This window comes from Microtus ochrogaster, chromosome 4, assembly GCF_000317375.1.
Source record: "Microtus ochrogaster isolate Prairie Vole_2 chromosome 4, MicOch1.0, whole genome shotgun sequence".
NCBI classification, from domain to species: Eukaryota; Metazoa; Chordata; class Mammalia; order Rodentia; family Cricetidae; genus Microtus; species Microtus ochrogaster.
In genome coordinates, this window is record NC_022011.1 from 51,491,679 (window position 1) to 51,504,635 (window position 12,957).

The window sequence follows — 12,957 nt, forward strand, 5'->3', positions numbered from 1 at the left end:
TGGTGATACCCATCATGTTCAAACCTAAAACCAGAACGCTCTAATGCTACCTTTGTTTACATGAAGCCATCCTCCCGATTCATTTCCCCTGCTTTCCTGTTCTAGGGGCAGCTATAGGTCCCTCCTGAGGAGGACCTGTCCAGCCCAGGGGCCCCACCCAGGAAACTCCTCCCTTGGCCACTTCTGTTCCCCCCATTTTCTGTTTTTTTTTTTTTTTCAAGACAGGGTTTCTCTGTAGCTTTGGAGCCTCTCCTGGAACTAGCTCTTGTAGATCAGGCTTGCCTCGAACTCACTGAGATCTGCCTGTCTCTGCCTCCTGAGTGCTGGGATTAAAGGCGTGCACCACCACTGCCCAGCCGTCCCTTTCTTTTTTAAATATATATTTATTATTTTTAAAATTAAATAGAGGCATCATTTCCTCCTTTTACTCCTCATCCTTTTCTTTTTTTCTTTTTTTTTTTTTTTTTTGGTTTTTCAAGACAGGGTTTCTCTGTGGTTTTGGAGCCTGTCCTGGAACTAGCTCTTGTAGACCAGGCTGGTCTCGAACTCACAGAGATCCACCTGCCTCTGCTTCCCGAGTGCTGGGATTAAAGGCGTGCGCCACCACCACCCGGCTCTCCTCATCCTTTTCATGGGCACTTTTATTCCCTTTCGGATTCATGACCTCTCTTAAGTTGTTATTGTTACATGTATGTATAAATGATGAATATATAAATATTGCCATATTTATATATGCTGAGATTTTAGTATTGCTTGTATGTATATGAATTCGGGGCTGACCACCTGATAGTGGATAACCAATGAGAGTGCTCATCCCTGGGGCTGACTAACTTCTCCCTCTCTTTTGCTGTTTGTAGTTCAGTCTTGGGGCTGAGGGCACGAGAGTTCCCCCTTGCATGAAAGCATGTCTACCGGTGCTGTCATTGATTCAGGTTCTGAATGACACTCAGCCATATCGTGTCCTCTTCCTTTCGAGACAGGGTCTCACTATGCTGCTAAGCTAGTCTCCAACTCACGGGCTCCAGCAAGCTTTCGGCCTCAGCCTCCTCCTTTCCTTTCTCATCCTTCCATTTTCTTGTGATGTGTGTCTTTTACCTGCATGTCTATGTACCGTGTGTGCCTGGTACTTGTGGAGGCCAGAAGAGGATATTAGGCCCATTGCGATTAGAGTTGTAGGTGGTTGTGAGCCACCATGTGAGTGCTGGGAATCAAGCACAGGGTTTAGTTTGTTTTTTTTTTTTTTCTGGAAGAGCAGCAAGTACTCTTAACCCCTGAGCCATCTTTCTAGCCCCTCTGTCTTCTCAAACTGAACACTGTCTTCATTCTCTGAGCCAGTCTAGCTCTTAAGGTCAGCACCGGGGATGCCTTTGCTCCCTTCCCCACTTTCCCACACTCATGGTTTGAGCTAGTTGGTGGGCTGCTCTTGGCTGCTTCTGGCTCTTACACACAGCCACAGTGGGTGTATACCAGGTACTTGACACACATAGTTGTGTGAGGTCATGTAGACTCTCAGCGTATGTGTTTCGGGCCAGGGAGGCAACTCTTCCTCGGTCAGCATCCCTAATCTGTGTGGACTGTCCCATTTCAGAGAACTCCAGAATAGTTCACCGGGACAGAGGTGTCACCTTTGGTGGTTGGTAGCCCCTGCGACGAGATCTGGAAATCTCTCCACTGTAGGTGTAAGTCACAAACAATGCCACAGCAGTTTGGAATTATGATTAATAGGGTATTATTTATTTAAAGGGGAAAAAACTTACAGATCACCGTCAGCCCTCTGTACAACCAGGAAGAGAGTCTAGTCGCCAGCCGAGCAGGAAGTGAAGAGAGCGAGAGAAGGAAGTGGCCGCTTTTTTAAAGGGAGAGAGACCACGCCCCAATGGGCTGGTATCTCAGCGGCTATAGGCTGGAGGAGCGGAAGGACCTCCCGCAACACTCCACATCTCTGGAAACCAGGTTGCCATGGACTGGCTCAGGGGAGCCACTCAGACTGTGGGAGAAGCAGGGTCCTGGTAACAGGAAGGCACAAGTTCGGTGAATGACAGACAGACACAACACACAAGAGAGTGGTTGGAATCTGCTGCGATTTTACTAAATTCATGTTTTCATTATATAGTATTCAAACAAAACAAATCAGAAGGTCATGTATCATTGGTTGGCACAGTATGAAAGCTTCTTTAGTCACATCAGCAATATTATAAGAAAAGTATATTATCAGGAACAGGTGTTAGACATAAAGCATCCTTAGAAGAGGAAATCTTGCCCTTGGGAACATAAACCTCAGACAAGTGGTTTCATCTTATGAATAGAAAGTTTCTGTCTCATTATCACTATCATGGCCCTTCCTCTTCCTAACCCTTTATTTCATCTAGTGACCAAATATACCTAATCAGTTCTCTGCACCTGTTGAAATATACTTTTTAGTACCTTCTTATGCAGCAGACACTATGGGGGTTGGGATCTAGCAAGCCTATCCATAAAGTTCAAAGTATATTATAACAGTCTTTGTCCATCAACATTAACCCATCTATTCCCTTGCTCATCATACACCCTGTGTATGACAAAGGTTCTGCTGTAGTCTTATACATTCCCATAGTGTGCTTCCCTATCTCAAAGCTGTTTCTGAAGAGAATGATCCTTGTCTTGTATATATAAAGACTACCATTATTATGAAAGAAATTGTGCAAAGCTCATATCCCACAAAGCGAGCCACTTGAGAATCCCGTCTGTGCCCCAAGGGCAGCTAATACCAGGCTGTCTGTCATTGACCTCCAGGGAGCCTAGTCCCATGGGACACGTAGCTCCTGTCCGGCATAATGACATATATCATGTCATACAGACTACATTGGAGTTGGTGTGGCACCAGGTCAAGAAACCTCAGGGGTAAACACACCAAGATACCCTCTGAGATGAGTCACGACATGGGAACAGAGTTCTGTCCTGCCAGGACTGGCCAGGCAGCATCACTGGTGGCAGAAGCTAGTACTCTCACGTATGCTAAGTAAGGACCTAGACAGTTGGCAGTGGAATCCCGGCTCCCACTCTGCCCTCCTGAGTTGCTGCTGAAGCCCAATGCATTGACATCCAGAGCTCCCCGCAGCTCCAGGTACAGGGCTGTTTATCTGGACCTCTTGCTCTCCAGAGCTGCACGTGGGCCCTCACATCTCTTTCTCACGGGGCCTGGGTCACTTCCTGCTGACCTGGAGGCACCACTTCCTAACAACAGACCCAGAGACCTAGCCAGGCATGTCCACTGGCTGGAGGCCAGGATCAAGTTCAGTGCCTTTAGTCTTCAGGGTCCAAAGGGTCCCGAGATGGCTGGGATCCAGGCTGTTCAGAACATACAGTTCCAGCTCTGGTGGGAAGTGCACTGGAATGGCAGAGAATTGTCTGGCTTTAAGACAGCCCAGGCGGTGGTGGCACACACCTTTAACCCCAGCCTTCACGAGGCAGAGGCAAGCGGACCTCTGTGTGTTCAAGGCCAGCCAGGTCTACAGAGTGAGTTCCAGGGCTACACAGAGAAAGAAACCATGACTCGAAAAACCAAGTGGGGAGTGGGGACAGCAATGTCATGGCCCCTCCCTCTGCCATAGTGCCTGTCACCTGGGGCAAAAGAATCCTGAATCACAAAAGGGGTATGGCAGAAGAGGACAGTGTCTAGTGACCCTGAGTTCACTGGGACCTGGGGCCACACAACAGGGGCCATGAGGTAATGTCAGAAAGTATAGGGCTCAGGTATAGAGCTGCCATTGAAGGGATGAGCGCTCCTCTTTGGACACCTATTTTTCAGCTATGAAGTCTGGGTGTCTGAGCCGCAGCGGCACAGGGCTGGTAGATACGAGCTGGCAGATTCTGGGGGTGGAATGTCTCGAGACTCCAACTCCTTTGACAAAAGCACTGTGGCTCACATTTCCCAGCACCTGTAAAACAGAGATCCATCCAAGGCAGGGCTGCTCCACTCTACCTGAGTCCTGGTACGGGAGTCTGCCCACAGATTTCCCACCCTAGGCCTCCGCTGAGGCCACTGTTCACTGCCAGCCTCGGTATCACCCAGGCTCACCTCGCCTTGCTCCCTTGCCCTCCTCATGTTGCCTGCCCAACACCAGCCCTCCAGCCCTGGCTGCAGCTCCACTTGCAGCTTTGAGAGCAAATCTCTGCAGGGATGGAGGCCAGGCTGAGATGGGGGCGGGACCAAGGATTTGTGGGCAGTGCCAGGTAGAGAATGCCCCTAGTCCTGGAGCCAAAGCCCAGACCTCAAGGCCACAGTGTTCATGTCAGGCTGACTCCCCAGGAAGGGTGACAGAAAATCACAGAGACAAGTGGCAGAAGGTCCCAGAAAAGCAAGGGCACAGAAACCAGAGAGACCTCTTGGGGTTACTCTGCCTGACAGACACTCCTTGATTGACTCCAGAGAAGCCAGGGGGAGGGACAGGTGTTGTCTCCTTCCCAAGGACACTGTTTGCTTTCAGAGAATTTGTTCCAGCCACACATCGCCTCCCCTAGTACTTCTAGGAGTCTGCCTGGCCCTGGAAGCCCCAGCCGAAGACCTGTACCCTCACCCAAGACGGTCCTCAAAGACCAGCTGTCCCACCTCTCATTTTACACTGGGGAAACTGAGTCCCCCATCAGCAGTGGCATCTCCTGTCTGCCTTTCTGTATGGTTGGAGACTAGCTGCACCCAGAGGACAAGGGGTGGGGAAGGGAGCAGGGAGGACCAGGACCAGGGCCAATGCCCTCAGTGTGCTGCTGTTGACCCTGGGTCCCTAGTCAGTGATGCACCCATGTGGTCACTTGGGTAGGTAAAGCTATGTGCTCCTGCTGTCTAGAAGGGCTGACTCCCAGGTTGCTGTTAACCCTTCCTCACATGGATCGACAGTCAGTAGCTGCAAATACGTGACCAGCAGACAACTACCATTGACCAATGTCTTCTGACAGCTCACACTCGCCCTCTTCCCACGGGCTTTGCTTGGAAGGGGCTGCCCTGGAGAATTCCTTTCTGTGTCGTGTACTTCTGGTCCCAGGGCCGCTATTCTCATGTGAAGCCTCTTGTAGAATGTATTGCATCCCTCCCCATGCTTGTAACAGCGCTTTTTGCAAGGGGGCACGGGGGAGGGGCGCTCTCTGTACCTCACTTTATCCTCATTCCTTCCCCCCTCCCCCCCGTGCCTGTACAGTCTGAATTCTGGACCTAGAAATGGCTGTGTTCAGGCACCCCTGTGGCTGGCGACAGCAGGCGGGTCCAAACAAACGCTCCTCCCCAAGAGCCGCTGCAGAGGCTCCTGAGGATGAGAGGCCTGGACAAGGAGGACGAACCAATAGGTGACCAGGGAATTCCCACAGGAAGGTGCTGACTCCCGTGGGGCGGAGTGCAGCAACCCGTACCTGGGGGTGCATCAGCAGTCGTTTCTCTTTGCCCCGAAACTCTTAGCGTTTTTTTCCTTCCAAGACTGTGTGTGTGTGTGTGTGTGTGTGTGTGTGTGTGTATGCGCGCGCGCTTGTTGAAAGGCAACAACAACAAATCCGATAGTTGTGGTTCAGACGCCTGTCCGCGCGCGCCCCCTGCCGATCACACCTTTACCGTGTCGGGTTAGGCTGAGACCTGAAAGGCTGTCAAGGGTCTAGGTCTCATGTACATCTTTGGTAGGGAACACTCATTTCATCGCTGGATCTGAAAAGCCTCCTCACCCTGAAAGTCAGAAAGGAGACCCTTTACAGATAGAAACCCTAATCATGCCCCAGGGAGGGCTATGTGCCCTTACTCGGGGGACTCTGGTTTACGTGGGACACAGGGAAGGAAAAGGCCCTCTGCATTTAAAGTAGGCAAGCACCCATTGCACCGCGCTGCTCCTGTGTCCTGCCAGCTTTCCCCTTCTTCCTCCTCTCCCAACAGTGCTCAGGTGGGTGGAGGCCTGCACCGAGAGCCCCAGTGCCCAGGAACCTGCTAGGCCGAGGTGCTGTTAGACACCAGGAAGCATAGTGTCTTCTGCCCAGGTCTCAGTCACATGGGCACCTTTCAGCAAGTGGTGGGGTGGGTGTGGTACCATGCTCAGATGCTATAGTTTAGTGATGCAGGACAACATTCTGATAGGTGGGGTATTCAGGAGATACCCTGAAACTTTGAATATGGGCCTTCTGGGTCCCAGGAGCCTTTGCTGCCAGTGTTTTAAAAAGCCCTCACCAAACCAACCATGAGGAGGGGAGCAGGAGAGACAAAACACAATACCTAGAAGATGGGTAGGGGTTCATGCTTTTCTCCAGACCTGGGGGCCCAGGTCAGTATACTTGAGGGTTCCCGGGATGCTGGCCGCAGACCTTACACCCTTCAAGTCTCTCCAAAAGGTCTGTCTTAGTCAGTGTTCTATTGCTGTGAAAAGACACCATGGCCTAGAGAGAAAGAGAAAGCATTTAACTGGAGCTTGCTTACCGTTAAAGAGGTCTAGTCCATGGCCCTGGCCTCCAGTGCAAAGATAAGGCCCCTGGCTCCTGATCCACAGCTCCCCCCAGAATTGGGAACTTTCTTTAGTCTAGTGCTTTGCCTCCCCACCAAGGTGACCCGAGCTCATGAGCCCATGTCAGCAGCACCGCTGGCTCCCTCCCCATCCTGCAGCCCTGGCTGGGCCAACCTCAGGAGCTGCAGAGGCACGAAGAGAGGGACAAGACTGTTCCTCCTACTGCTCCAAGAATCACCATTCTCCAGCTGACCCCCAGTCCCATCACCCAGGACTCCATCCAAGACTCCAACGGGAAGCAGAGGTAAGAGGTTCCACTATGTGGCACGGTCCTTTCCTCTGTGGTGCTACCTGCCCATTCTTTGCAGGCCACCAGGAAAGGTTCAGCAGTCTGCACCAAACATCCCCAGGAGAACTCCCGCTGGAATGCCAGCATCCCTAACACCCATCTCTCAGTACTACACTGAGGGAGGTGGCAGCCCCGCCGCTCCTTCAACACTACATATCTCTTCAGGTCTCTCGCCGCTTTCCCACTCCACTCCACCATGCCCGTCCTCCAGTCACCCAATATTTGCTGAGGGACTCTTGCTGGCTAGGATGGCGCTTTTGAGGACGACTCCACATGAGGGTCTCCAAACCTTGGTACTGGCTGAAACCAAGAAGAATGGTGGCTCACATGTCTGCCTGAGGGATCAATACACCGGGCTCACGTGGCTTAAATGACAGCATCTCTGACATTTGCTGGTAAGTAGAGCCAGTCACTTTAGGTAAGGGGTGGCAGACCAGGTGAGTGAGGAGAGGGAAGGTACTGCTTGGCTCTGGTGATCCTGTAGTGTCGGGGATAACTGAGCACTTGGGAAGAACGCCTTCTAGAAGAACAGTCTGGGAGGGCAAGCCTAGACACCCTATAGGCTTCCTAAGACTGGGCAGGATCCCATAGGTGTCACCTACACAGTGGACCAGCCTCCCTCTCCAAACTAGATTGTGAGCTTCTTGAGGGTGGGGCTGGACTCCAAACAACCGTGGACGCAATGCCAAAGAGCTGTAGGCCCAGAGTCACCTCGAGTGGGAAGGAACCAATGCTTGGTAAAAGCGCAAGAGAAGGCCTGGGCACCTGGCAGGCCACGCCCCAAGAAATCCGCTAGAGACCTGAAGGTTGGAACCATTTTGCTACTCTCTAGCAAAGTGGCCAGAACTCAGGCTGCAAGCCATCACGTGGACTGCAGTCAGGTCACGTGGCCTGAAAGGCCAGCACGTGAAGCAGCCAGCCAAACACGAGGAGGGGCGGGGCAAGCCCAGCACGAGGTGGGCAGGCATGAGGGGTGGGTGTGGCGAGGTGCTTGCGTGAGAGTGGGCCTCTGGGTGCTGGTTGGATGCAGCGCTCCCGGGGGTTGGCAGAGTGTGGGTGAGGACAGGCTGGCGGGCAGAGCTAGGGCTATCTGTGGCTTCCGGTTTGTTGCTTCTTCCCTCCAGCTTCGTGCCCATGGCGTCCAGAGGCCACGAGCAGACGGCTGAAGCTTATGGAGTCTCCGGCTTCACTGGATGCAGGTAAACCATGGATTGACGGGCTTTGAGAGAGTCGGGTCCCCTGGCCTTTCTTTGCCCAGGGTCTACTTTTTGCCTTCGCCTTGCCTGGCACAGCTGGGCAGAGCGCCCCATCTTGGCGTGGAGAGGTGGGGGAGGGGTTACGAGCTGAACAGGTGGTCTGCCTGGATGACCCAGGCCTGTCCGCCACTGCCTTCCAGACGTCCACTCCAAATGCCTTGGTTCTCCAGGTGGGGTGCTGGTGGCTTTTTTGGTGTTCACAGGTGGTCTTGGCTCTGTTCTCTGTAGTAAGACTCCTCAGCCTGAGACTCGGGACAACTTACAGACTCCCTCACAGGGCTCAGGCCCCGGCGCAGTTCCTGCGGCTGCCGCAAATTGTGGCTCCTGCCTTCGGAGAAACGTGGTCAGCGAGAGAGAACGCAGGTGAGAGCAGCTTCAGGATGGACAGTGCGTCAGAGAAAGGGGGGTGGAGGAGTCTGTGGCTTAGCCAGGTTCTACCAATTTGGACCAATCAGAATTAACACCAGATCCCTAAGTAAACTCAGCCTTGTAGGAGGGCAGGGGCCCTGGTGGTCCACAGACTAGTGTGTTAGGTTCCTCTAGTGGCTAGACACCTGACTTGGATTCATTCTTACACATACCAGAACAGAACTGCCTCAGGGCTGTGCCCTCAGTCTCGAGTTACAGTGTGTCACAGCCCCAGAGGCTCAGGCTGCTGGTGGGCTGACTGCTGCTTAGGAGGCCTTGGGGGCTGCTCGGTGATGGGTTCCAGAGGCTCTTTTCCCTTCTCGTGAAGGCTAAGCCTTTTTGCTTGTCTGGAAGCAGGAGGCGGATCTCCTTGAGCTGTGAACGCCTGCGGGGTCTGCTGCCTCACTTTGATGGCCGGCGGGAGGACATGGCATCCGTCCTGGAGATGGCTGTGCACTTCCTCCAGCTTGCCCACAGTATGACTCCTGGCTGGGAGCAGCTCTCTGTGAGTTGTAAGCAGGCGAACCCTGTCAAGCCTCTGTAGTGGATCTACTGTGTAATAGCCTTGTTTAGGGGCAGCATCCTCCCTGCTTCCTTGGGCCCCATCCTTCAGCGCAAATTGGCCACATCTTTCTGCATCCTCATGATGCATTCAAACCTACCAGTTGGTGTTCTCTGGAGGGGGCACACGTCCACTGTCTCTCCCCAACACTGTAGATTGATCAGTTGCCCTTATGTGATGCCACTGTTGGGGGTGTCAGGGTCTCCATGTGCCCAATTCTGGCCAAGAACATTTACGCTTAGACTTCCCCTACCCTCTGATCCCAAGACACCTGCCTGATTCTCAGTCCCATGTGTGTTTGTCACATCTGTGCTCGAGGAGAACCCTGTTCTGATGACTTGAGGCCCTGTGGTCAAGCCCCTGGGTGGATACAGGCTGACTCAAGAACAGGGAGGTGTTAGAGGGGTGAAATGTCAGTGCCTACACATCCTTTCCCTGTTCCGGGCCCACGCCCAAACTCAAGGGACTCCCTGGGCGTCTTTGGGTGTCTGATGGGGAGGCTGGGTGGAGGGCAACAGCCTGATCACTGCTTTCCCGACCCTGAGCTGCTGCTGCCTGGTGTGTGTGCCTTTAAACTGCAGGTTGCTCAGCCTTCCCAGGAGATGTGGCACATGTGGCAGGGGGATGTTGTGCAGGTAACCCTGGCAGATCAGATGGAGGACAGCAAGCCGGAGCCCGGGATCGCGAAAGCATCTGGTGCGGCTGGGTCAGTGTCCCCGCGGCCCATCCCTGGGCCCTGGGCTCTGTCTGAGCGATAGTATTCAGATGCATAGTCGTACTTGACCCCTCACACACCTTAAACAACACTGATCATGCTCTCCTTGAGAGCCTGCTGTGACAGTCTCGCCCAGATGTTGTCAGCAGACCCGGGGAGCTGGGAAGAACGGGCTCACTTGACTCTTCTGCTCTGTGGATCTCTGAGTTCCTTTTTAATGTCTTATACTCTTTTAGGGCGCAGGACCCCCCGTGCTGTGGGATGCTGGGTATGGACCAGAAACCTGACACGGAGAGAATGTCAGAACTACTGGAGAGATCCTCCTCCCCCGATGGTAAACCCCAGAGCACATTGTCATTCAGTGCGTGGGCTGGGTGACCTCTGACCCTGAAATGGTTGGCACTATTTCTTTGGGGCTACCTTTCCTGTGCCCAGAGTCTAGCAACAGCCGGCTGTCTCACCTCTGCCTGTGCTGAAATTGGGGTGACTCTGAGGCCTGAAGCCTTTCTAGCTTTAGCTCCAGGCCATGGGGTATTGTTCCCGATGCCAAGCCCTGGTCAATAGGTACCAGTGAGTCACCAGGTGGGGTGCCTGAGGGCAGTTTACACTTGCCCTTTCTGGCTGTTTTGTCTCCCATCAAGTGTATTTTCCTTGTCTAGATGTCTTAGCTGGCTGGACAGGACTTCTAAGCAGCCACGTGTATGGGGATCATGGGGATAGGCAGCTGGTCTGAGGGAGGAGCTCAGGGTCACAGGAGCACTGCTGATGGGCACTCCTGATTTGAGCCCATGGGGTTGGACACCTGGGTTTGGACACTCCTCTGCTTGGGTCCCTGTTAAATACTTCTGGGGTTCACATGTGCACAGCGTAGGACAATAGCTAACCTTTCTGCTTTCCACTCAGAGCCTTCCAGCTTGAGTTCTGGGCTCTCACCCTGGCTTCCTCACTCATGGCAATTAGCCAGCCCGCAGACAAGTGACATCATTTCTGGTGGGCTGCACCCCGTGGGATCCCTGGCCAGGGACACTGAATCTCCAGGCATACTGGCTGAGGAGGCCAACTTGGTCCTGACATCTGTGCCTGATGCCAGGTGCGTACTTGTGTGTGTGTGTGTGTGTGTGTGTGTGTCTGTCTGTCTGTCTGTCTGTCTGTCAGTCAGTCAGTCAGTGAGTGGCAGTGTCACTTGCCTGCCTTCAGTTCAGCGCTAGCCTGTGCCTTTCTCCACTTCTGGACACTTCCAGTCCTGACTTTTATCTACCCCACATTGAGAGGAGGCCCAGGCAACAGGCCCAAGCCAGACTCACCATGTGGCTTTCTGATATGTGTTTCTAAAACATTTTTGTCTCCTAATTGTCTTTTGTTTGGGCTGATGATGAAATAAATTTGTGTTTGGGGAGCACACACCAGCTGGAGTGTGGGAGGCAGAGGGGAGGGATGGGGATGAAGCCATGGCTGGAGAAGCCAGCATAGATCTCTGTTCAGCAGAGCCCCGTGGCTAGGGCCTGCACCCTGGGACTGGGACTTCTATGCTTGGTGCTGGTGGTCTGAGCCTCTGTGGAGTCTTTGTATGATTGGGATTGGTTTCTGCTGAGTTTCTGTTGCCCAGATGCACTTGTCCACTAAGGGATCTTCTCGTCTCCAGATACGCCACAGGAGCAGGGTCTGACGTGATGGATGGAACACCCTTTCTGCTGGCCACCAACCCTGATTGGTGGTTGGGTGAGTGGGGCTGTGAGCCCAGGCTACCTTTCCCCACACTGACCCTGGCTCGAGGGCATGTGTCCAACCTGACAGGACCAGGAAGACTGCCCAGGTCCAGCTTGCTCTCTGACCCAGAGTCCCCAGGTCGTCTTTCCCTCCTTGTCTGGTGATGGTAAAGTGTGACCATGTGTGGCTCCATGAGCCTGTGTGGAAATGGCTGTGTGTGGATGTTTTCAGTAGTGCTCCTAGGTCAGCTCCATGGGGCCACCAGGATGTGTGGTAGACAGAGCATATGTTGTATGTCTTCACTGCCTCTCGGGTCCAGTGTTGAGGGAACACTGCTGTGGTTCTCCCATGAGTAGATCTCCTAAGCCGTGAGAGCTCGGCTCATCCCACTTACAGGGAGGAGAGAGTCAGGTTCACATTCCCTTCTCAGACAGAGGGACAAAGGGCTTGCAGAATGGCCAGGGTGGTAGCAGTGTGGGAAGCCCCTTATGCTGTGACCAGACTGTGGCTGGTGTCTGGGTATGTGCCTGCCATACTGATGTTCCGTTTTCTTCCAGGGTCAGTGGAGGGCAGAGGAGGCCCAACCCTGAGCATGAGCAGCCCTATGGAGAGGGCAGAGACAAGCTTCGTGGGGGATCCCGAGCCCAGCTCCCAGGAGCTCCATGCTGGCCCGCTAGAGCTGTGGGGCTTGGATTTTGGCAGCCCTGGCCTGGCCCTGAAGGACGAAGCAGACAGCATCTTCCCTGACTTTTTCCCCTGCTAGTTGGGTTATGTCAGCTTGGGGGCAGGGCAGCATGGAGCATGTGTTTAGACTGTGCCCCTGACCCTTGCCTGGGCGTTGTATTTGGGGTTTGGTTTGCAGCTGTGGTCTAATTTGAGGGGGACTGGCAGAGCTGCTAGTGGAGTTTATATTAAAGAGGAAAGTGGTTTTCCTGGCAGAAGCACAGTTTCTCTGACTTTGGAGTAATTAATCCAATTCATTGGGCATATTGCCCCAACTCCATTCAGAGCACAGGCAGCTGTCTGGATGCATTCTGAGAGGTTCTCAGCTTGGTGGGATCCCTAAATAACCCAGTTCTGTGCCTTTCTCCCAGAGAGGTGCTAGAGACCAGGTGCCGTTCTCCTCCTTGTGGTCAGGTATTTGGGTTGGGTGGGGCCTTTCAAGGGGGTCCTGTGTCTTTTCTCCCAGTGCACTATGTCCTGGGGGAAGGGCTGGTTCCCCTTTTATGCCAGTCACCTCTGTACTTGCTGTACATGGGCTCCTGGCGACCCTCCGTGTCTGCCCACACATTCCAAGCTGGGCTGCTGTGGGCAGACTGAAGATTGGCATTGGTCGTCTGTTCTGGGCAGGCTGCAGGCTTGTCCTGTTCTCTGCATTTGGAGACAGCTCCAGGTCCCTGGGACTTCCTCCCCCATATCAGTCCCTGTTCTGGGGCCAGAGCAGCCCAGCCCAATTCTTCCAAGAACCTTGAATGTGAGATCAGAGCTCCCACAAGGCTGCCCCCACAGTCAGT

The 12,957-nt window shown here is 53.5% G+C and overlaps 1 protein-coding gene across 1 annotated transcript; it reads left to right on the plus strand.

Annotated features, from left to right (window-relative positions):
- The first annotated feature begins 7,929 nt into the window (after positions 1-7,929).
- On the plus strand, positions 7,930-12,356 carry Sohlh1 (spermatogenesis and oogenesis specific basic helix-loop-helix 1). The gene is made up of 9 exons (XM_005346733.2): positions 7,930-7,994; positions 8,280-8,414; positions 8,817-8,964; positions 9,603-9,727; positions 9,973-10,101; positions 10,288-10,292; positions 10,640-10,826; positions 11,379-11,455; positions 12,001-12,356. The coding sequence occupies exons 1-9, from the start codon at positions 7,930-7,932 to the stop codon at positions 12,204-12,206; spliced, it is 1,077 nt and encodes a 358-aa protein (XP_005346790.1). The 3' UTR covers positions 12,207-12,356.
- Positions 12,357-12,957: the final 601 nt, after the last annotated feature.